The 24,537-nt window shown below is 46.2% G+C and overlaps 1 protein-coding gene across 3 annotated transcripts; it reads right to left on the bottom strand.

Annotated features, from left to right (window-relative positions):
* Window positions 1-16,137: 16,137 nt before the first annotated feature.
* LOC123188436 (calcium-dependent protein kinase 19) lies at window positions 16,138-20,896 on the bottom strand. Of its 3 annotated transcripts, none has more exons than XM_044600555.1 (9): window positions 20,590-20,896; window positions 19,006-19,801; window positions 17,812-17,955; window positions 17,557-17,709; window positions 17,359-17,471; window positions 17,121-17,288; window positions 16,837-16,964; window positions 16,534-16,633; window positions 16,138-16,447 (listed from the first exon to the last, which is right to left on the bottom strand). In XM_044600555.1, the coding sequence occupies exons 2-9, from the start codon at window positions 19,721-19,723 to the stop codon at window positions 16,373-16,375; spliced, it is 1,599 nt and encodes a 532-aa protein (XP_044456490.1). In that variant the 5' UTR covers window positions 19,724-19,801; window positions 20,590-20,896; the 3' UTR covers window positions 16,138-16,372. The 3 variants fall into 3 exon arrangements, with proteins under 3 accessions (XP_044456490.1, XP_044456491.1, XP_044456493.1); XM_044600556.1 differs by having other exon boundaries at window positions 20,566-20,861; XM_044600558.1 differs by lacking the exon at window positions 20,590-20,896 and adding an exon at window positions 20,031-20,297.
* Between the last annotated feature and the right edge of the window lie 3,641 nt (window positions 20,897-24,537).

The raw sequence follows: 24,537 nt of genomic DNA, 5'->3' as shown, positions 1-24,537 counted from the left end.
TGTGTGCTAGCCTACTGATCCAGGGATGGCACAGATACACAGAGGCTTGACCGTTTGAGGTCAGGTCACTGCAGGTGACACTAAGGAGCATGAAACGGAGGAAATACATATTAATGCTGATATGGCGGATAAATACCCAAGTGTCGGTGTCAAAACCAGCGGATCTCGGGTAGGGGGTCCCGAACTGTGTGTCAAGGCGGATGGTAATAGGAGACAAGGGACACGATGTTTTTACCCAGGTTTGGGCCCTCTCGATGGAGGTAAAACCCTACTCCTGCTTGATTAATATTGATGATATGGGTAGTACAAGAGTAGATCTACCACGAGATCAGAGAGGCTAAACCCTAGAAGCTAGTCTATGGTATGATTGTTCTTGTCCTACGGACTAAACCCTCCGGTTTATATAGACACCGGAGGGGGCTAGGGTTACACAGAGTCGGTTACAATGGGAGGAGATATACATATCCGTATTGCCAAGCTTGCCTTCCACGCCAAGGAAAGTCCCATCCGGACACGAGACGAAGTCTTTAATCTTGTATCTTCATAGTCCAACAGTCCGGCCAAAGGTTATAGTCCGGCTGTCCGGACACCCCCTAATCCAGGACTCCCTCAGTAGCCCCCGAACCAGGCTTCAATGACGATGAGTCCGGCATGTAGATTGTCTTCGGCATTGCAAGGCGGGTTCTTCTCCAAATTCTGAATACCTGTTAAATAGTGTCCGACTTCTTGTAACTGCTGCGCTCCTTGGCTTCCACGCCCAATAATGGCCACCTTCCACGTGTCAAGCGAATGTGAAGAGCCAGGGTGTTTTTACACTTACCCCCCTAGCTATGCAAATGAGCTGCCTATTAAAGAGACGAGGATTCAGATCCAAACCACAACCTCCTCCCTTAGCGAGCATTCATCAGAGTGCACCTAGAAGCAATCCATTCCATCATGGCCGGTCGACGGAGCTCCTCCTCTTGTTCCTCCAGCCCTAAGCCCCGAGATTGGGAGAGGTGTTCCGTCCCGCACAGCCAACTAGTGAATCTTCAGACCCAGGGATTTCTCCCCCAGCGTATATGGTCCCGGTTCGAGCCGGGCTCGCCACCTACAATGGCGGAGAGCAAGCGGAGAGCTTTCCCAATCCCTCCAAAGGAGAGCGGTATGCCTTGTCCCTTATTTGATAAGAGGACTCAGATTTCCAATTCATCCGTTTCTCCGGGGGCTCCTGGAGTTCTACGGCCTCCAGTTACACTGCCTTACCCCTGCATCCATACTACATATCGCGGGCTACATAGCCCTCTGCGAGCTGTTTTTGGGTCGCGAGGCTCATTTCGCACTGTGGAAGAAGTTGTTCTACCTTGTGCCCCGTTCTCAGAGGGGGTCAATATATCAAGTGGGCGGAGCCGAAGTATGGCGCATCACCGGGACCGGGTATCTATCCGGAACCCTGAAGAAGGCGTCCGAAGACTGGCCTTCAGAGTGGTTTTATATAGAAGACATCCCCCTTCCGGATCCTATTCGGATCGGCCTTCCTGAGTTCGACAATGCTCCTTTGAAGAAGCGCCTGAGTTGGCGTCCACGGAGCCCTCGGGAGGAAGATGACAGCGACGCTCTTTACCTGATGAGCCGGATAAAGTTATTAGCTCAATCAGGACTGACCATGATCGAAGTCATGGCGATATGCGTTATGCGGGGGGTGCAACCACTTCAATATCGAGGCCACCCCATGTGGGATTTCAATGGGGAGGATGACGCCACCCACTGCGGCCGCAAGGGGCCGGACTCGACCGCTGCTCTAGCAAAAATCTTGTCCGATTTGTACAAAGGAGAAGAGGAGGAATTCCTCTATGTCAATCCACAGGGCGGATTTTCTATGTACAATCCTCCAAGCTGGGTAAGTCGACACTTTTCATGCCCATCCGTTCCATATTCCCACAGTTAAGTATCTTACCTTGCGATTCCAACGCACGAGCTGCATAAGGCTGTAAGGGAGATCAACAGCCTGCCTCCACAACTAGAGGATCCAGAGCGGTCCCTTGACCTGGCCTCCCAAGGGGATCCGGACATATCTATGGAGCTAATTGATAGGGTATTTTACCAATTAAGCAGCGATAATGCCTTGGTAGCCATTACGGTCGATTACCCTGGGCTGCTCCCAGCTTCACAGGTAACTGAGACCGAAGTCCCGACATTTTGAAAAGGATCCGTCCTTGTGTACTTTGCTTACCGTATACCAGCAGTGTTTTGCAGGGGAGGCCCTTGGGACGTCATGCCAAGCCCGCGGCGACTAGCCAACAAGGGGCTGCGAGGCCGGGCAGGCTGAAAAGAAATGCAGTCCGGACTGAGACACCGGCGCAGCGGTATGGCGCGCCGCCTTACTCCATGATATCATTCTTTAAAGGCATATTAACGCCCGCGCTTTCTTAGGAAGAAGAACGCTCGCCAGACTATATCCGCAGAGGTCGCCAATCACGCCTCCACCAGTCAGGCTCCAAGGCCGGACCCGGAAGCGGAAGCGAATACGAGGCGCGCGCCGGATGCTCCTCCGACAGAGGATGCGGATAGACTGTCTGCCACAAATTCCGAGGTGGAGAGCGCCATGAACCACAGGCGTCGCCGAGCCGTTCTCTGTGATGCTTGTTTCTCCCAAGAGGCATTTGATGCCTTCAACTTGGGAGACGCGTACCTCCGTGCTGCTCAAAATGGTCTAGCCAGAGCCACGGATCACTATGTAAAGGACATACGGGTGAGAAAATTTGATGATTATATATATCAGTAGCCCTTGAGACTTGAAACAGTTAGAATAACTGATTTAAGGATCATTTGTTATGCAGGTTCTTACAAAAAAGAATACCCAACTGTCCCATGAGCTTGAAGAGTGCAAAGCCCAACTTCAGGCCGCACTGGCCGCAGAAGAGAAGTCCAAGAAGACCCCCGCTGGTAACACATATTTAAAATGATAGATACCATATAAAGTGCGGCATATGTGCGAATCTGACAATGAAGTTGTAGATGACGCCGGAGGAAATCCAGATGAGCAACATCTCCTACGTCGGCTAAAGGCTGGCGAGAGCGTGCTTACGAGGGTTAGGCAGGAGAAGAATAATCTCCAGGATGCCAACACCCAGCTGGGTGTGGAACTAAAGGATGTTCGTGCCCAACTGTCAGACTCCGTGAAGGAGAATCAGCGGCTTCGACGCGACATTTTCAATAAGTGCTTGAACGAACTTTTAAGAAGAGTTCGGCGAAGAAGTTGACTAACAGAGCTACGTCTGTAGGTATGCTAATAGGTCGTCCCGTGGAAGAAATGCCTGGGTCTGCGGGTGATCTTCTGCCCAAGCTTTTACAGCTGCACGAGCGAGTTCGGCAGTCGATCCAAGGCATTGCCCAGGCCTTGTGGCCATCCTTCTCCGTGCCTGAAGGCCTTGGAGAGCTTGCAGAGAAGCTGAAGGGAGCATGGCGGCGCTTCCGATTGTGGAAGATATCAGTCCGCCGTCAAGGTGCCAAGGAAGCCTGGGCCATGGTGAAGACGCGGTATACCAAGGCTGACCCAAACCACATGGCCGAGGTCGGACCTATGGGGCCCGATGGGAAAGAGATCCCTGTTAGCCTAGTGTACGGGCAAGTAGAATTGGCTGCAAAGTATTCCCAACAGGATTGTAGACTAGACAGCCTGTTGGATGGTATAGAAGAGGAATTTAGCCAGTCCAATTGACTATGTAATTAAAATGACATGTATAATGCCTTCTAGTCGGATTGTAGATCATTTGTCATGGCGGACCTTTTCGCTTCAACCTCAGGACCCGATAGTCCAGAGTGTATCCGAATACCCTCTCGGTTATATAAGAACCGGGGCATGCTTGGAAACCAGGCGTAGGGGTCATTAGTGCTTGAACAGACAAGTGCCCAACTAGTTATGTTATATTACATGGTTAGTAAGAAACATCTTCTAGGGAGAATAGTTTTGTTAGGGGTTCCTTTCCCTAGGTATGCATGCCCTAAAGTGCATGTCCGGACTGCGAAAAGAATCGCAGCAAAAAACATCTGGGGGCATATATAGAAAATAGGTAAAAAATCGTCTTTTGTTCACCGACCGAATATTCCCTTAAGAACGCTAGCTTTCGGCTTCACCCAGTCTGGGGTACACATCCGGATGACCCGGCAGTAACAATCGTAGAGGTGCTCCCCTTATGCCCTAGCTGAATTAACAGGAACATAGGGCATAAATACAAGAGCCAGGCAACCCAGCTTAGCCAAAACTTAAGTAATATCGATGCATATAATGGTGAATAAAAGGTACATGCGGAAGGATGACACATGTGCTGGGCATGAAGCCCGTATAAATAAATAAGCTTCTGTGAAAGAAGCCCCCAGGTATAATGAGCGCGGATAGCGCGCCAGTTGTGTGCAAACAAGGCACAAATTGGCCCTTAAAGGCTGTGAGAGAAAATAAGGGGAGGAGGAGAGAAATAAAAGATAGATAGTGTATAAAAATGGACAGAGGAAGGAGACGAACACTGTGTCCGGCGCTAGGCATAGAATCTTCGGAGTCTGGCTGCGTTCCATGGGTTCGGCTCGAGTCGGTTATCCGATGCATCCCGCAGACGGTACGCCCCACCAGTCAGAACTTGGTCAATAATGAAGGGACCCTCCCATTTGGGCTTGAGTTTGTCCTTTTTCTTCTCCGGTAGGCGTAGAACTAATTCGCCAACATTATAAGTTTTGGCCCGTATTTCTCTACTTTGGTATCTTCGAGCCTTCTGTTGATAGAATGCGGAACGGGCTTTTGCCACGTCACGCTCCTCCTCCAGGGCGTCCAGACTGTCCTGCCGATCGAGCTCGGCTTCTCTTTCTTCGTACATGCGCACTCGAGGTGAGTCATGAATTATGTCGCAGGGCAGAACCGCCTCTGCGCCGTATACCATAAAGAATGGTGTGTATCCGGTAGTGCGATTCGGCGTGGTCCGCAGCCCCCAGAGTACGGAGTCGAGCTCCTCTACCCAGTGCATGTTAGATTCCTTTAGGGACCGCACTAATCTGGGTTTGATGCCACTCATGATAAGACCATTTGCTCGTTCGACTTGACCGTTGGTTTGTGGGTGATAGACGGAAGCATAATCGAGCTTGATGCCCATGTTTTTGCACCAGAGTTTTACCTCGTCGGCCGTGAAGTCCGTGCCGTTATCAGTGATGATGCTGTGGGGGACGCCATAATGGTGTACGACCCCGGATATGAAGTCTATCACCGGTCCGGATTCGGCCGTCCTAACAGGCTTGGCTTCTATCCATTTGGTGAATTTATCCACCATGACCAGCAAGTATTTTTTCTTGTGGGTTCCTCCTTTAAGGGGTCCAACCATGTCAAGCCCCCAGACCGCGAAGGGCCAGGTAATGGGGATTGTGTGGAGGGCGGTGGGCGGCATATGGCTTTGATTTGCAAAAAGCTGGCAACCCACGCAGCGTTGGACCAGGTCCAGTGCGTCTGCCCGGGCCGTAGGCCAGTAAAAACCTGTACAGAAGTCCTTGCTTACAAGGGCTCGGGCTGCGGCGTGGTGGCCGCCGAGTCCGGCATGAATTTCTGCCAGAAGCTTCCGCCCTTCCTCTTCGGAGATGCACCTTTGAAGGACTCCGGTGGTACTTTTCTTATAAAGCTCTCCCTCATGGACCCTGTAGACTTTAGATTGCCGCACTATGTGGCGTGCCTCGTTTTGGTCCTCAGGGAGTTCCTGCCTAGTTAAGTAGGCCAGGAATGGTTCTGTCCACGGGGCGATGATGGCCATTATAACGTGGGCTGAGGATGTTATTTCGGTGGCAGAGCCTCCGATTATGTCAGAGTGTTCGGTATCGGGCATTGCGGTTGGGTCCGGTTTTTGTTACCAGTGTCCCCTTCCCATCCCACGGATGGCTTGAAAAGCCTCTCCAAAAAGATGTTAGGGGGGACTGCATCGCGTTTTGCGCCGATGCGTGCGAGGACGTCTGCCGCCTGATTGTTTTCGCGGGCTATATGGTGAAACTCGAGCCCCTCGAACCGAGCTGACATTTTTAGGAGGGCGTTGTGATAAGCCACCATTTTCGGATCCTTGGCATCAAAGTCTCCATTTATTTGGGATATTGCGAGGTTCGAATCCCCCCGCACCTCTAGGCATTGAATGCCCATGGATACTGCCATCCGGAGACCATGTAGAAGGGCCTCGTATTCGGCTGCGTTGTTGGAGTCTGTATACATTATTTGGAGTACGTATTGGACTATATCTTCGGTTGGGGACGTCAGAACAACACCAGCCCCCAGACCAGCCAGCATTTTGGAGCCGTCGAAGTGCATGATCCAGTTGGAATATGCGTCGTACTCTTTAGGGAGTTCGGCTTCCGTCCATTTGGCGACAAAGTCGGCCAATACTTGCGACTTACTGGCTCGCCGCGGCTTGTAAGTTATGTTGAACGGGAGGAGCTTGATGGCCCATTTGGTAATCCGGCCCGTGGCGTCGCGGTTGTTTATAATATCATTAAGTGGTACTTCCGAGGCTACTGTTATCGAATACTCTTGAAAGTAGTGTCGCAGCTTCCGGGATGCCATGAATACCGCGTATGCTATCTTTTGATAATGCGGGTACCGTGACTTGCATGGAGTAAGGACAGTGGATACATAGTAGACCGGCTTTTGAAGGGGGAATTTATGTCCGTCCGTTTCTCGTTCGACGACGAGCACTGCGCTCACAACTTGATGAGTTGCCGCAATGTATAACAGCATTGGTTCACCAATGTTTGGCACGGCCAGGACTGGGTTGGTTGCCAATATGGCTTTTATTTCTTCCAATCCGGCTGTGGCGGCATCCGTCCACTCAAAGTGTTCGGTGCGCCGGAGGAGGCGATAAAGGGGTAATGCCCTTTCTCCCAGGCGGGAGATAAAGCGTCTTAGAGCCGCCACGCATCCAGTTAATTTCTGGATTTGTTTGAGGTCCGTTGGGATATCCAATTGTGACAAAGCTCGGATCTTGGCCGGATTTGCTTCAATTCCTCTGCCGGATACAATGAAGACCAAGAGCTTTCCGGCTGGCACACCGAAAATGCATTTTTCTGGGTTGAGCTTGATGTCATATGTTCGGAGGTTATCAAATGTGAGCCTCAAGTTGTCTACTAGAGATTCGACATGTTTGGTTTTGACGACCACGTCATCTACGTATGCCTCCACTGTTTTGCCGATCTGGTTTGCCAGACATGTCTGAATCATGCGCAGATATGTTGCGCCGGCGTTTTTGAGCCCAAAGGGCATTGTGTTGAAGAAGAAGGGGCTGTATGGTGTGATGAATGCCGTTGCGGCTTGGTCGGGCTCCACCATCTTAATTTGGTGGTAGCCGGAGTATGCGTCGAGGAAACACAATGAATCGTGTCCTGTGGTAGCGTGGATAATTTGGTAGATGCGGGGGAGGGGGAAGGGATCCTTTGGGCAAGCCTTGTTGAGGTCCTTAAAATTGACGCACAGGCGTCAGGATTTGTCCTTCTTTGGTACCATCACCAGGTTTGCTAGCCAGTCCAGATGTTTTATTTCTCTAATGAATCCGGCCTCCAATAACTTGGCTAGTTCCTCTCCCATGGCTTGTCTCTTAGGTTCAGAGAAACGCCGAAGAGCCTGCTTAACCGGCTTGAATCCCTTTAGAATATTGAGGTTGTGCTCGGCCAGCCTGCGTGGGATTCCTGGCATGTCTGAAGGGTGCCAGGAAAAAATGTCCTAGTTCTCGTGTAGGAACTCTCGTAGTGCGGCGTCTACGTCAGGGTTTAATTGTGCCCCGATGGAAGTTGTTTTTGTAGGGTCCGTTGGATGGACTTGGAATTTGACTATTTCATCCGCCGGTTTAAAGGAGGTGGACTTGGATCTCTTATCGAGTATCACATCATCCCTATTCACCGTGGAGCGCAGCGCAGTCAGTTCCTCAGCCGCTAGGGCTTCGGATAATGCCTCGAGGGCCAGTGCGGCTGTCTTGTTTTCGGCGCGGAGTGCTGTGTCCGGATCACTAGCAAGAGTGATAATTCCGTTGGGCCCAGGAATTTTGAGCTTCACGTACCCGTAATGGGGTATGGCTTGGAAGATTGTGAACGCCTCCCGCCCTAACAGGGCATTGTAACCGCTACTGAACGGGGCCACTTGGAACGTAATCTCTTCGGACCTATAATTCTCCGGCGTGCCGAACACCACATCTAGTGTGATTTTGCCTATACAGCACGCTTCCTGACTAGGGATTATTCCTCTAAAGGTTGTGCTTCTTCGCTCGATACAGTTCCAGTCTATTTCCATTTTTTGAAGGGTTTCCTCATAGATGAGGTTTAATCCGTTGCCGCCGTCCATGAGTACCTTGGTGAGTCGAAAGCCGTCCACAATTGGACTGAGGACCAATGCGGCTGGTGCTCGGACTATTCGGAATTTAGGTTCGTCACTGGCATTGAAAGTAATAGCTGTGTCACTCCATGGGTTTATTGTCGCCACGTGGTAGATTTCGGCAAGGCTGCGGAGTGTTTGCTTTCGCCTATTATTTGATGCGAAGGTCTCGAAGACCGTTAATACCGTACTAGTATATCTGGGATGGTGCTCTATGGATTCTGGAATTAGGAGATCCTCGCCACTTTTGGCTACCTGCCGGAGTATCCAACATGCTCTAAGGCTATGTGTTGGTATGGCGCCCTCTGTACTGTGAATTTTACAGGGTCCATTGAGCCATCCCTCCAGTACGGTTCCATGCCCTATATAGGGTTTTTTGCTTTTTGGTAGTTGACCCGGGTGTCTTTTGATAGTGCACCCTTTTATTTCGGACTGGGTTCGTATTTAGGGCCGGATTATCCTAAAAGTTTGTTTCGGTTTTCCAGGCACTTTCCATCGCACAGTACTTTTGTACTATGGACGCCAAGTCAGCGAAGCGTGATATCTCATAGCGATTTATGGCGTTAAGGATTCCCTTGTCCGTGCAATTATTACAGAAAAATAAGATTGCGTCTTCCTCGCGACAGTCCTTAACCTTGTTCATCGCAAGGAGGAATCTGGCCCAATAGTGATGTATTGTTTCCTGGGGCTCTTCCCTGATGTGAGAAAGATCGCTTATGTTTGGGTGGGTGGGTGTAATTGAATCCGAACCCTTACCCGATTTGGGATCCAGGGGCCGAGGAATTTCTAATTTTGGAAATTCTGGTTCCGGGGTATTGCCCGATAATCCTGGCCCGCCGCCTGACTCTAAGTTCAGGGATTGGATGTTGTCCTCCCGCGAACAGGTATCCGGCTCGGAGAGCTCAGGAATCCGGACATAGTTGGTCCTCAATATGGAGGAGAGGTCACCGCATTGTTCCTCCACCACTGCAATATGATGGGTGACTGGCGGAGAGTTAATCTCCCTTTGATCGTGTTTAAGCCCAATCCGATCATAGTCCGTAGCGACTCCCAGGGCGGCGATGCGATCCAAGAGCTCATTTAGGGAGGCGAGCTCCATTGGATCCATCTGTTCGGTGAGTGCCGATTTGACGTGGAGGCTGTTTTTGATGACCCGAGAAGTCATCGTCGGCGCGGTGGGCGAACAGGCGGTCATGATGAAACCGCCTAGCCGGAGAGTTTGGCCAACAGCCAAAGCTCCCCCGACAGTAGTACCGTCTTTAAAGACGAGACAAGACATCTTTCCTTCTGGTGACGGCACAGTGGAACTCTCAATGAAAGCACCAATGTCGGTGTCAAAACCGGCGGATCTCGGGTAGGGGGTCCCAAACTGTGCGTCAAGGCGGATGGTAACAGGAGACAAGGGACACGATGTTTTTACCCAGGTTTGGGCCCTCTCGATGGAGGTAAAACCCTACTCCTGCTTGATTAATATTGATGATATGGATAGTACAAGAGTAGATCTACCACGAGATCAGAGAGGCTAAACCCTAGAAGCTAGCCTATGGTATGATTGTTCTTGTCCTACGGACTAAACCCTCCGGTTTATATAGACACCGGAGGGGGCTAGGGTTACAAAGAGTCGGTTACAATGGGAGGAGATCTACATATCCGTATTTTCAAGCTTGCCTTCCACGCCAAGGAAAGTCTCATCCAGACACGAGACGAAATCTTCAATCTTGTATCTTCATAGTCCAACAGTCCGGCCAAAGGTTATAGTCCGGCTGTCCGAACACCCCCTAATCCAAGACTCCCTCACCAAGCCTTATAACCATGCGAGTACTTAGTGGACAGGTCGGGCATGCTGAGTTGCATCAACGCCATAATCTTTTTCAAACTAAGTTTGTTGTCAAAGGACATTCAGTTCGTGTGATCATTGATGGTGGAAGTTGCAGTAATTTGGCGAGTACAGAGATGGCAGAGAAGTTTTGCCTCACAACTACAAGACACCCCCGTCCATATTACATCCAATGGTTCAACAACTGTGGTAAGTTGAAGGTAACACGTCATGTGAGAGTACAATTTACACTTGGTCAATATCATGATTACGTTGACTGTGATGTCGTACCTATGCAAGCTTGTTCGTTATTGTTAGGTCGACCTTGGCAATATGATAATAGTGTTACTCATCATGGTAGAGCAAATTCGTATGCTCTTGTGTTTGAAAGAAAAACCATTAACTTGCTTTCTATGACCCCCGATGAAATAATACATAATGAAAAGGCTAAATCAACTGATCATAATACGCATAGTATGCTTGCTATCAATACTGAAATTTATCCGCTGAGTGTTCCAACTTCTGATCTGGACGTTCTGTGTGTTCAGATAGTTCATTTGCACTCCCATAATTCATATATAGACTTTGTGAGGCATAAAATTTATCATGATATTCATAATGGTGCTATTATAAAAATTTCACACCCTCATGAGCTAACGCGAAATGCCTATATATGTTGCTTCTATTTTTGCGTTGCTTTATAATGTGTTCCAGATAAATGAAAGCCGAGGACGGCTTTGTTTTCAAGAAAGGGAGGATGATGTGGGTATATTACATGAGAAATTTTTCAGGTAATTTTTATTGATAATTCTATAATGTTAAATTATATTATCAGGGGTAAATATACTACACAATTTTATTTCCTTTGTAGAATTATGCGAAATAAATATGAAGATGAGAGATAGTGTTGAAGATTACATGATGCATACAAGTGCACACGTCCCTTCATATGCATGTTGGTACACGTACAATCAACTAAGGCCCTATGTACAAGGCATCGGGAAGGAGGAGGCTGCCTTTGCTAGCTTCAATCACACATGTGTACTCCCTCCGTTCCAAATTACTCGTCGTAGAAATGGATGTATCTAGGAGCCCGTCATACGGTGCAAGGAGGCAGCAATACAAAATCAATTAGTGCCCCCGTACACAGTTGGGCCACGTATTGTCAACAACCGAAGCACGTCACGTCTTTGTGAGCCGTGGAGTATCTGCCCTCTGGACGACTAGCGTCCGTCAACCAGCGCAAGGCCGCCGCCGCTCTTAATAAATAGTTAGCTAAAATTAGGGTTTAGACTCGGGTTTTGTTTAGAGAAGTTTAGCCATTGCTACTTTTATTTGTCTTCGCTCATAGCGACTAGTGCGACCGTCAAGACATTCTATCGGAACCTCAACTTGTGAGATTTATTCATCTAGCATATCCGCAATTTTGAGATTGCTTGGCTATTATTTTTTGCATGTTTTTCGATTTGCTTGCAGGAAAAATCCTTCGTTGATAGGTCGATCGCGTCGTTGGCTCGGTCGATAACACCGTGGCGTTGGTTCAACGATTGCCGTGGATATCAGTCGTGTACGGTTCTCCCTGTATGGTTGGTAGCCGGATCGTGAGGGTCAAGTCCCATAAAAATCGTAGTTATCTCCCTCTCATCGAAAGATTGGGTCCCTAGTTCACATCACTGAGCCACCCACAAAGTGCCACGGGTAGTCCCAGAAATCGTACTACGACAAGTCAACAACACATATGATACTTATCGTTCAACTTTTATGCTTCGAGTACCCCCAATGTCACCTCAGGTATCTACAAGTTAATTACTAGACATGCATCATGTAATATCAAATCCAAAGTATTCAATCCAACATAAATAAACTTCAAAGAGCAAGACTCAATTGACCACAAAAAGGATAGAGGGAGATGGAGTTCATAAGATCCAACTATATTAATAAAGCTCATGATACATCAAGATCGAATCCATCAAAAACTAGTCATGCATCACCATGAGAATGGGGGAGAAGTTGTTGGTGATGGTCGCCATGAAGATGTCCCCGGCGGCGCCCCGACGCCACCGGAGAAGAGAGGGAAGGTGCCCCCTCCTTCTTCCTTGGCCCTCTCGGGAGAGAGGGAGCTCTCCCCTAGATTGGATATCTCTTTTATCTCTTCTGAGGCCGAGCACCGTTTCTTAAATAGCCGAAGATCCGTAACTCTGATAGGGTGAAATTTGTACATGATCTACCCCTAATATTAGCTTTCTTGTGGTCAAAGAAGAGCTCCAACCGACCTATAGTCTCTCCACAAGGACACATGGTGCGACTTGAGGGTGGCCGCGCCACCTATTCTCGTGGGGCCCTCAGGCACCGCCTTGTGTTGATTCTTCTGCCAAAAATCAGATATGTTCTAGAAAAATCCACAAAAATAAATTAGTTCATTCCGTCTCCATGAATTTTTCACCTAAAAACCCCTAAAACAATAGAAAATAGTAACTGGCCATTGGCACAGGATTAATAGGTTAGTACAAATAAATATTGTGCCAAAAACATAGATAAATGATGTAAATATAGCATGAAAACTTCATAAATTATAGATACATTGAAGACGTATCACACTCTTATGGATATGAAACCTCATAGAACATTGTTGAACGCGCCATATCATAACCCAAGTGTGGTGTTAAATTGGAAAGGGTCGGGCAGTCACCCCCTTGGTGGAACCTCGTATCTTAATCTGGATACAGTGATAAGTGAGCAACAATCAACTCATTGCATCCTTAGTGATGAGCTACATTGACACCCGTGTGTAGTGAAAAAATGAGCAAGGGTCTTGGCATTTGACTCGATGAGTGCGAAGAGTGAGGAAGCTAGTCGGTCCAAGTAGAATCTGCTTAGATAGCTGGAATATAGGATCCCTGACGGGTAAGTACATGAGTTAGTTGATACAGTGGTGAGGAGGCATGTTGATATCGTATGCATCCAAGAGACCAAATGGAGCGGACAAAAGGCAAAGGAGGTGGAGGATATTGACTTTAAGTTGTGGTATATGGGGGCAACTACAAACAGTAATAGAGTAGGCATCTTGATAAAAAAGAACCTCAAGTATGGGGTCATAGATGTCAAGAGGCAAGGGTACCAAATTATCCTAGTCAAGTTGGTCATTGGTGGACTTAGTTCCCAATGTTATCAGCGTGTATGCCCCAAAAGTAGGCCACAATGAGAGCACCAAAAGGGGTTTAGGGAAAGACTGGAGGACTTGGTTAGGAGTGTACCTATTGGTGAGAAGCTCTTCATAGGAGGGATCTCAATGACCACGTGTGTACATCTAACACTGGTTTTGAAGGGGTGCATTGGGGATTTGGATATGGTCATAGGAATCAATAAGGAGATGACGTCTTAAGCTTCGCTTTAGCCTATGACATGATTTTAGGTAGAATCCGACCTAGTGACTTAACAGTGGTCAACACTCTAGCAGGTTGATTTTGTTCTCTCTAGAAGGGAAGACATGCATGCTTGACTATATTGTAAGGTGATACATGGAGAGAGTGTTGTCCCTCAACATAATCTTGTGGTGCCTGACTTCCGCTATCGGATTCGTGTCCAGTGGGATAAGCGTGCCAAACTTGTTAGAACGAAGTGGTGGAATCTCAAGGGAGGGGGGACAACTCAGGCTTTCAAGGAGAAGGTTATTAAGGAGGGATCTTGGGAGGAGGGCAGCGATGCAAACAATATATTGATAGAGATGACGACTTTCATTCAGAAGGTGGCTCCAGAGGGGTTTAGGGTGACCATGGGAAGCAAAGCTAAAGATACTTGGGGTGGAATGATGATGTCTAGAAGGCTATTAAGAAGAACAATTGTTTCAAATGCCTTCATCTCGATAGGAGTGCAACCAACATAGATAAGTACAAGGTGGCAAAGAAGGCCGCAAAGTGAGTTGTGAGTTAAGTAAGGGGTTGGGCGTATGAGGACCTCTACCAACGTTTAAACACGAAGGAAGTCGAAAGGGACATATATAAGGTGGTCAAGATCCAGGAGAGGAAGACGAGGGATGTCAACAAAGTCAAATGCATCAAGGATGGAGCAGATCAACTTCTGGTGAAGGACAAGGAGATCAAGCATAGATGGCGAGAGTACTTCCACAAACTGTTTAATAGAGAGAATGAGAGCTATACGATTGAGCTAGAAGACTCCTTTGATGATACCAACCGACACTTTGTGCGACATATTTAGTAGTCTAAGGTCAGGGAGGCATTAAAAAGGATGAAAGGAGGCAAGGCGATGGGCCATGATGATATCCCCATTGAGGTGTGGAGAGACATTGGAGACATAGTGATAGTATGGATAACTAAGCTTTTCAACCTCATCTTTCAGTCAAACAAGATGCCCGAAGAATGGAGGCGGAGTATATTAGTATCAATCTTCAAGAAAAAGGGGGGTGTTCAAAGTTGTACTAATTACCATGGAATTAAGCTGGTAAGCGATACAATGAAGCTATGTGATAGAGTCATTGAGGGCCGCTCAATAAGAAGTTTCATGCCTGGGAGGACGACCATGGAAGCTATTTTCTTGGTATGACAACTAATGGAGAGACACAAGGAGCAAAAGAAAGACTTGCATATGGTGTTTATTGACTTGAAGAAAGCCAATGATAAAATAGCACGAAATATATGTGGTGGGCCTTGGAGAAACACAAAGTCCCAACAAAGTAGATTGTCCCTCGTCAAGGATATGTATGATAAAGTTGTGGAAGTGTTCAAATAAGTGATGGCGACACCGAAAATTTTCCAATTAAAATAAGACTACACCATAGGTCAGCTTTGAGTCCTTATCTTTTCTTACTTGGTGATGAATGAGGTCATAAGGGATAGACAAGAAGATATTCCATGGTGCATGCTCTTTACGGATGATGTGGTGCTAGTCGATGATGGCCGAACGGGGGTTAATAGAAAGTTAGAGATGTGGAGGCGGACTTCGTAATCAAAAAGTTTTAGACTTGGTAGAACTAAAACTAAGTACATGAGATGTGGTTTTAGTACTACTAGGCACAATGAGGAGGTTAGCCTGGATGGGCAGGTGGTACCTTAGAAGGACATCTTTCAATATTTGGGGTCAATCCTGGAGAAGGATGCTGACATCGATGAAGATGTGATCCATCGAATCAAAGCTGGATGAGTGAAGTGGCACTAGCTTGCGTCCTGCGTGACAAGTGTCACAAAAGCTAAAAGAGGCGTGTTCTATAGGACAACAGTCCGACCTGTGTTGTTGTATGTCGCGGAATGTTGGCCAACCAAGAGGCGACATACCAACAGTTAGGTGTAGCAGAGATGTACATGTTAAGACGATATGTGGCTAACATGAAAGGATTAGGTCAAATGATAATATACATTAGAGAGTTGGGGTGGCACCGATCAAAGTGAAGGTTGTCCAACATCATCTAAGATGTTTTGAGCATATACAACTCAGACCTCCAAAAGCTCTCGTGCATAGTGGATGAATGAAACGTGCTCATAATATCAAAGAGGAGCAGGGTAGACCAAACTTTGACATGAAAGAAGCACTGATAATGTAAAAAAGGGTCAGGGTAGACCAATCTTTAGCATGGAAGAAGTCCGTTAAAAGAGATCCGTAGGACAAAAATATTACCAAAGAACTAATCATGGACAGAGGTGTGTGTAAATTAGCTATCCACGTACCAAATCCATGACTTAGGTTCAGTATCTTATCTTATCGGTTTCAATTCTAGCCTAGACCAACATGTTTGGGATTGAAAGGCCTTGTTTTTGTCTTTGTTGTTGCTGTTGTGTCTTCTTGTCCTCCCAACTATCATTTTCCTTGATAATTATCAAATACTAGTATAAGATACCTTTTGCCGTCTTTTCTAAAAGAAAATCATTTACAGAATGTGACAGAAATTTCTTGGAAATTAGGCTTCTTTCCTGCAAATTATGTTCCTAATGCCATTTGCCTGGCAACACTGGGATTTAAATATGCACATTTGACGTGCAAAAATACTCTTTTATTAGATGTACTTGCAAAAACCAACTTACAGAAGAAAGTAGGTCCAAAACACTTGAGGAACAACATGCACGAGCAAAAGGCCACAAGATATACACAATCATCTCAACAACGCCAAAGAGAACTTCTCATCCGTGCAGCAGCGAAAAAAAAGGAACCAAGAACAGTTGCTAATGGTACACCATTTCTACAAGGAAAGACTACTTGAGCCTTATTGGCTGCTGCATCCCTCCTCTCATCATAGCGCAGAATTCCTCGTAGTTAATCCTCCCATCCTGTAAATTGCCACAAGAGCGCCATCAAGAAAATGGAAGGAACAAACAGGTTGTAGTCAGAAAATACTGCCAATACGCAGACTTACATTATCTGTGTCGACTTCTGATATGATGTCCTTTATGGTATCCGCGTCGCCCATTTCATGCTCAATCAAAGCAGTCTCCAGTTCATCTCTTGTAATGAAGCTGCATTAAAGCAAGGTAATCCTTTGTCAAATCAAGCCATGTGGTTCATCTCTTTTGTGCAGGTGCATTATACAACTATCGTTTGGTCCACACTAACATTAATGAAGTGTGAACCTGTGAATATCATGTCTCACTGGTAAGGTTTGATGAAAAAAACAACACTATCAGTTGTAGGAATTGACAGTTCAGATTAGAATACTCACCCACTGTTGTCTTTGTCAAAGTACTGGAACGCCTTGAACAAATGCTCGTCTCTTTCGAGCTTGTGTCTATGCATGGTTGCTGTTATGAACTCAACGTAGTCAATTGATCCATTGCCATCCACATCAGCCTGGAATGGATCAAGAGGTAGGTATACAATGTCAAAAATATCATGGTTGGAAAAAAATACTGTAATACTACTCTGTCCCATAATGTAAGACGTTTTTGAACTGCAAAAACGTCATATATTATGGGACGGAGGGAGTAGTTCAGAAGAGTTGTGTACCGCATCCATCAACTGCTTTACTTCAGCTTCTGAGAGCTTCGATCCAAGTTTGGCTAGTCCTGCTTTGAGTTCCTCATATGTGATTGTCCCACTGTTGTCTGTGTCCATGTTCATAAACATTTGCTTCAGGCCCTTGATCTCTTCCTCGTTAAGATTTGAAGCTATAACCTGCATACACACTTGCTTATAAGCACCAGAGAAAAAGGCATTCAGTTATGAGCATGAAGATAATAATAACCTTTAGAGCCATCTTTTTCAGTTTATTCATTGCTCTGAATTGCTTCATCCTAGAAAGAACAGCACTGTCAATAGGTTTATCTGATGCTTCTCCTTCCCTGAGCCATGGATGTTCTGATCCAGCATACACAAAAAATATCAGATTTTGGCGAAAAGAACTAAGATTTGAAGGTTAATAATGTACTGTCAAGAAGCTTACGAAGAACTTGGGCTGAACTAATTCTTTTCTTTGGATCCTGCGCCAACATCTTCCTCACAAGGTCTTTAGCGCTCTCAGAAATTGATGGCCATGGCTGACTTTCAAAGTCAATCTCCCCTTGAAGAATAGCATCAAATATTCCCTTCTCAGTTTCTGCAAAGTAAAACAGAAGATGAATAACAACATGCTGCTGCAATAATTGTATACCTGAATTCAGAAGGTGGAAGTACATCAGGACTTTAGAGGCAAACTTACCAGCCCAGAATGGAGGAACACCGCTGAGAAGAATGTACAGAATAACACCTGCACTCCAAACATCTATCTCTTTACCATAGTTTCTCCTAAGGACTTCAGGAGCAACATAATAAGCACTTCCAACGATGTCCCTATACATTTTTCCTGATATATTTGGAAGACGCTTAGTAGTTAGTACACATGAACAAAAGTCCATTTTGTATACAATAACTAGAGTTCAAACAGCACAAATGAATAGCCATTCAGTCTTAATCTTTGCAACACAAAGACTTTCTGCATAATTCCATGAGCTACAATTCTACAGGACGGTGGTTGCCTCCATTGAAGCATGACTACCTCAATATCAAAGTCGCAATGCCTCTAGAAAACTCCCTTTACATGATTAGTTCTATCATGTGCTGATAGTTTTTTTTTTCAAAACGGAGGCAAAAGATTTGCCTCATCAATTAATTAAGAAGAAGAGAGTTGCCCAGATAATTAATGGAGAACCGGACGAAAACCAAGACAAATAGACCACATGCGGACTTCTCCCAAATTCTGGGACCCCATGACCACACCGCCAACCCCATAGGCATTCCCAACATGCAACTGTCCCAAGCCCTCACACATCTACATCACGAAGGAATCCCAATGAGAACACCTTGGATGTAGACAATCGACTCCACCAAAACCACGGTGATAGGCTAAACCATGAGGACAACCCAAAAGACCGAGGAGCAACCATTAAGCAGCTGCCGACGCCTTCCCTATGCGCTCATAGTAACTAACATGGAATCAGATGTTAATTTTCAATGCTAACCCAAACTTAGCATGGTTAAAAAATAGATGGTTCACTGTGAACCCAAGATTGGACCATCGGTATAGAAAACTTTCCTTCTCTACTTTATTTACTGAAAGCATATTGACATGGTATGTTTATGTCAACACAAAAAAAACTGCCCATAGCATCACCAAAATGGCTTGACTGCTCGATTTCTCCACGACTCGGAATGAACAGCATTGAAACTCGTCAAATCCAAAACTAGACCATCTAGGGAACTCCAACCCTATTAGGTAGTCCAACAGCAATACAATAGTTACGAGCAGCCTATGCCCTATGGACTTGATAGATAGATATATCCAGTTGCTATGAGAGGTGTCCAACAACAAAATGCAGTTGGCAAGCATATGCAGCTTATATATCATTTGTGTTACCTTCTTCAATGAAGACCGAAAGCCCGAAATCAGTGGCCTTGAGCACTGCATTCTCATCCTTGGTCGCGAGCAAGAAGTTTTCCGGCTTCAGATCGCGGTGCATCACTCCCATGAAATGGCAAACATTCACAACATTCACAACTCCTCTGCAGATTGTAGCAGCTGCGCGCTCTGAGTAGTGCCCCTTGGCAATAATCCGATCAAACAGCTCCCCGCCTGCACAGAGCTCCATTACAACATGCACGCTGCCCTTGTCCTCGTATGCTCCACAGAACTCCACTATGTTTGGCTGCCCAGATAGGTGCTGCATGATCTGGATCTCCCTGCGGATATCCTCCTTATCGGCCTTACTCACGAGCTTGCGCTTGGATATGGACTTGCAAGCATACTGCCTGCCAGTGCTAATCTCAGTGCAAAGGTACGTCACCCCGAACTGCCCCCTACCAAGTTCCTTGCCAAGCGAGTAGACAGAGCGCACATCCTCGTACTGCTTGCCGAGAATCGTGTCCGGCATGGGCTTTGAGGGGGCAACCACAGGTGGGACTACAGGAGGGTTCATCGCTGGCGGTGTGTACCACACCTCAGCTTGTGGTGGTGGCTGAGCATTGTTGTAACTAGGAGGTGTTTGTGCTTGTTTGGGCTGGTGAGAATAGCCATAGCCATTGGCTCCTCCTTGGACAGAATCCGGGGACGTAGCTCTGCTGCAACACTGGCCCATCTGTGCTCAAATTCTTCCTTCCAGTTCCAAATTTACAACCCAGTCAGCCGAGCAGACGAAACCAATCGAAACCTGAATCTGTAAGCAACCCAAGAAAAGCCCTCTCAAAAAAAAATCAAGGAAAACAATTATTATACTGGAATACTGGATCATACACGAACTCATCCACGTCTCATCGTTGAATCCACAAAGTAATAATTCATTCAAGAGACTGGAACAAAAAGAAAAGAGAGCCGAAACTGGATCTAGAAGCAGAACTCAAACAAGAACAGCAGAAGGGGAAAATAAGAGAAGAAGAAGCAGTTGCCTTTGACACAGGTTGACCTCTTTCTACTCCCAATCCGGTGCAAGGAATGCAAGAATTGCAGGACAAGATAGATGGCCGGTCGCTTTGGTGACACCGGAAGCAACAATCAGAGGAGATAAGGATACACGCAAATTGGGTAAGACAAAAGAAAGGGCCGACAGAAAGCAACGTCGCCAACGCGGCACCCAGGGAAAAAGAAGAAAACTACAGCACACAGGATCGTTTCCACCAATCTGTAAAACACCAGCACCAGAAATCTACTGAATCCAAGAACATATGCACGACACGAAAGTTGAAAAGATTGATAAATACAAGTGCAGAAGTAGAGAGCTCCTGGGAATGAGCTACCATAGCTTGCATCAAGCTGTTGCGCCACTGTCAGATCCAAAGATGGGACAAGCTTTCCAGTCAGATCAAATTCTCGATCTCCTACCTAAAACGAACCCAAAACACGGAATGATACCTATACCTAATCTTCCATAAGATGGAAGAGCGACCCAATCCACGAACAGAGACGTCAGCAAGCACATCGAACCTAGAACATGGCGGAGACGCGTACCGACAAAGATCCTAAGCTCTGAACCAAGTCCCGAGCTCTCCTCCGTCCCTGCGCACCGAAGCTGCAGGCGTCTAAAGAACAAATCTTGGAGTGGTTGAAGACAGAGCAGGAACAGCTCGGCACGGCGACCGCGAGAGTGGATTGGAAGTGGTGGCACCGCGATTAGCGTCGCCCCCAATCGTGAGAGCGACTAATACACACGGGCAAGAATTGAAATCTCGGGAAGAAAAATAAAGAAAAGTTGGTACGGAGAAAAGGAAAAGGAGAAGAAATGGGGCAGTGCCGTATAGTGCCGTTTGCTTTTGGACTTTAATAATGGATCCACATATAACACGGTTTTGTTTTGTTTTTTTGAAAAAAATAACACGCTTTTGTTAACACGGTTTGTTGGCTTCTCATCAAAACAGAAAAATAGATTAAAACGGTTATTACTTCTGCCAACTCCTCCAACGCGGTGCATCAATCGAACGCATCAAAGTCCGTGGATAACATGTCCACATACAGCGGATAGAAACGCGACGCTGTACTTTTTCAAAAAGAAAAAAAAAACTAAACCAAATTTTGCCATGCAGCCTTGCTTTGGATTATCGATCAATATAATTCAACCATACATTTAAATCCTAATGAAAGCACTAGATGTTTAACAAGTTTTTTTAACAGTCAATTACATTGGTGATGCCAGAATTTGGCACAAACGGCCACTTTGGTGCTACAAATTACGGTATACATCGAAGTGGTGGAAAATTTTGGCTCTTGTGTGGACATACAATGCTTTTCTCATTTGGATACGAATTTGACTCTGACTAGGCTAGGCAGCGTGGCACGGGTCCCACTGTCAGCGACCAGACGACGAAGGAGGGGGCATGTGGCATGATATGTTTCGAAAGAACCCTTGGATTTATTTTCTCACAAAAATCCCCTACCGTGGCTCATAACCACTTGATCTCAAAATCAGGGCCTCCAAATCCCTAACACTTGTTTCCCAATTCGAGAGCAGGGTGGCGGCGGTCTCGTGCATTGAGTATGGCGGCTTAGGTGTAGAACAACGATGATCCATTGACACGAGGTTAGCTCACACGATCACTCTTTCTCTCTGTCTATCTCTCCCCCCTCTCGTACAGCCACTTGGACCCTTCTCTCATCTCTCTCTCACCCATCTCTCACCGTTGTGTTTGTAGATGGGTGGCACCGGCATACCGAGGATGGTCGATGGCGAGGCGAAGATGGAGGAGGACGGTGAGTTGTGGTGAAGATTACGTCGGTCGTGTATCAGGGCAAGAACCATGTAAATCCATCTCACCTCTAAAATGTGAAGTGCATTGGATGTTAGGGTTAATGGGATTTTAACCCGGGATGATGAGCTACCGGATGTGGCCGGTTGCATGCCGCGACTGATGGGTAACATTGCATGGAAAACAGAAAAATCATACGAAACACCATAGATCTAATTTGTGTAGATGCTAGCAACAAGAGGGAAGTGTGTCTACATACCCTTGTAGACCGGAAGCGTTAACGATCTAGAGATCATGGTTGGCGTAGTCTTACTCCTTCGCTATCCAATCCGACCCGGGTACCGAACGAACGGTACCTCCGAGATTAACACATGTGTAGCTCGATGACGTCCCCGCCTTCTTGATCCAGCAAGGGAGGGTGAATAGGTAGATGGAATTGGAACCAACACGTTGGGGTGGTGGCGGTGGCGGCAACGGAACTCTGGTAGGGTTTCGCCAAGCGCAACCGAACAAGGAGATGGAGGGAGATGGTTGAGACGATGGCCAAGGGTGGAAGGGTGGCTGCCCCCATGCGCCTCTCTCTCTTTATAGGGGGCAGGGGAGGGCGTCCAAACCCTCCTAGGGCCGGCCACAAGGGAGAAATCCCGTTAAAGTTGGAGATAACATCTTATCTCTAGATCCAACCCTTTATATTTAGAGATAAGACCTTATCTCTAGATTTAAACAAAATGGGCCTTGGGGCTGGTGCGGCTAGCCCATGTGGACTGTAGCCCCACCCCTTGGTCTATGTGGGCCCTTCCCTGGTCGTTGGGCCCCACGGCGGAACCCCCAGAACCTTCTGGAACCTTCCCGATACTCTACCAAAAATTCCCGAACTTCTCCGGAACCCTGAATAAGACTTTCCATATATAAATCTTTACCTACAGACCATTTCGGAGCTCCTCATGATGTCGTCGATCCCATCCAGGACTCCAAACTTCTTTTGGAATTCACCATAATATCCCAATACTACCTAGCATTACCCAACGTTAAGTGTGTGGCCCTACGGGTTTAAGAACATCTAGACATGATCGAGACTCCTCCCCTATCAATAATCTATAGTGAAACCTGGATGCACATATTTATTCCCACGTATTAAACAAAGATCTTTATCGGTTGAACCACGATGTCGAGGATTCGGCTAATCCTATATAGAATTCCCTTTGTCCGAGATTCGATTGCCAGTATCTCTGTACCTAGTTCAATCTCATTATCGGCAAGTCCCTTTACTCGTCCCATAATAAAAGACCCTCGTGACTAAACTCATTAGTCACATACTTGCAAGCTTCTTGTGATATTGTATTACCGAGAGGGCCCGGAGATATATATGTATCTGTCACATGGAGAGACAAATCCTAGTCTCGATCCATGCAACCCAACAAACACTTTCTGAAATATTTGTAAAGCACCTTTATGATCACCTAGTTATGAAGTGATGTTTGATAACCCACAAAGTACTCTTCTGGTATTCGGGAGTGGCATGATCTCATGGTCTAAGGAACAAATACCTAACATGAAGAAAGTTGTAGCAAATAAACTAGGTGACACGATCTAATGCTAAACTTACGGTTGGGCATGTCCATCACATCATTCTCCTAATGATGTGATCCCGTTATCAAATGACAACTCATGTCTATGGTTAGGAAACCTTAACAATATTTGATCAACAAGATAGTCTAGTGGAGGCACACTAGCGACGTGGTGTTGTTTATGCATCCACACATGTATCCGAGTTTCCGGTCAATACAATTCTAGCATGGATAATAAACATTTATCATGAATGGGAAAATATGATAATAACATCTTTATTATTACCTCTAGGGCATATTTCCAACGGTCTCTCACTTGCACTAGAGTTAATAACTCCAGTTTACATCATAATGAATCTAACACCCATAAAGTTCTGGTACTGATCACGTTTTGCGCGTGGAAGAGGTTTAGTCAATGGGCCTGCAACATTCAAATCCGTATGTACTTTGCAATCATGGATGGAGTTGAAGCGGTGTTTGATGTGCTTTGTTTTCTTGTGAAACCTTGGTTCCCTGGCAATGGCAATGGCACGAGTGTTGTAACAAAAGATAGTCATTGGATCCGATGCACTAGGTACCATTCCTAGATCAGATATAAATTCCTTCATCCAGACTTCTTCCTGCGCCGCTTCCGAAGCAGTTATGCATTCCGCTTCACATGTAGATGCTTCTACCACACTCTGCTTGGAGCTACTCCAACTGACTGCTCCATGCCACTTCTTGAGCTTGCGTTGGTTTTTCCCTTGAAGACGAAAGGGTGATGCAGCAAAGTAGAGTTAGTATTCCCCTTAGTTTGAGAACCAAGGTATCAATCCAGTAGGAGACAATGAACAAGTCACTGAATACCTGCACAAACAATCAAACAACTTGCACCCAACGCAATAAAGGGGTTGTCAATCCCTTCACGGTTACTTGCAAAAGTGAGATATAATAAAGATAGATAAACGGTAAAGTAAATATTTTTGGTATTTTTGGTTTATAGATCGGAAATTAAAAGATTGCAAAGGAAGTAAATCAGAAACTAAAATTATAGATCGAAAACTTATATGATGGAAAATAGACCCGGGGGCCATAGGTTTCACTAGAGGCTTCTCTCAAGATAGAAAATATTATGGTGGGTGAACAAATTACTGCCGAGCAATTGATAT

Source organism: Triticum aestivum, chromosome 2A, assembly GCF_018294505.1.
Source record: "Triticum aestivum cultivar Chinese Spring chromosome 2A, IWGSC CS RefSeq v2.1, whole genome shotgun sequence".
Lineage (NCBI taxonomy): Eukaryota > Viridiplantae > Streptophyta > Magnoliopsida > Poales > Poaceae > Triticum > Triticum aestivum.
Note: the sequence above shows the minus strand (reverse complement) of the source record. Positions and strands in the feature narration are given on the sequence as shown.

Bases quoted from the DNA above. Each gene is read 5' to 3' on its own strand.
- LOC123188436 (XM_044600555.1), bottom strand. From the start codon at position 19,723: ATGGGCCAGTGTTGCAGCAGAGCTACGTCCCCGGATTCTGTCCAAGGA. The intron at 16,634-16,836 runs GTGAGTATTCTA...GCTTTAATGCAG, and splicing joins TTTGACAAAGACAACAGTGG to CTTCATTACAAGAGATGAAC. The intron at 16,448-16,533 runs GTAAGTCTGCGT...GGCAATTTACAG, and splicing joins CAGAAGTCGACACAGATAAT to GATGGGAGGATTAACTACGA.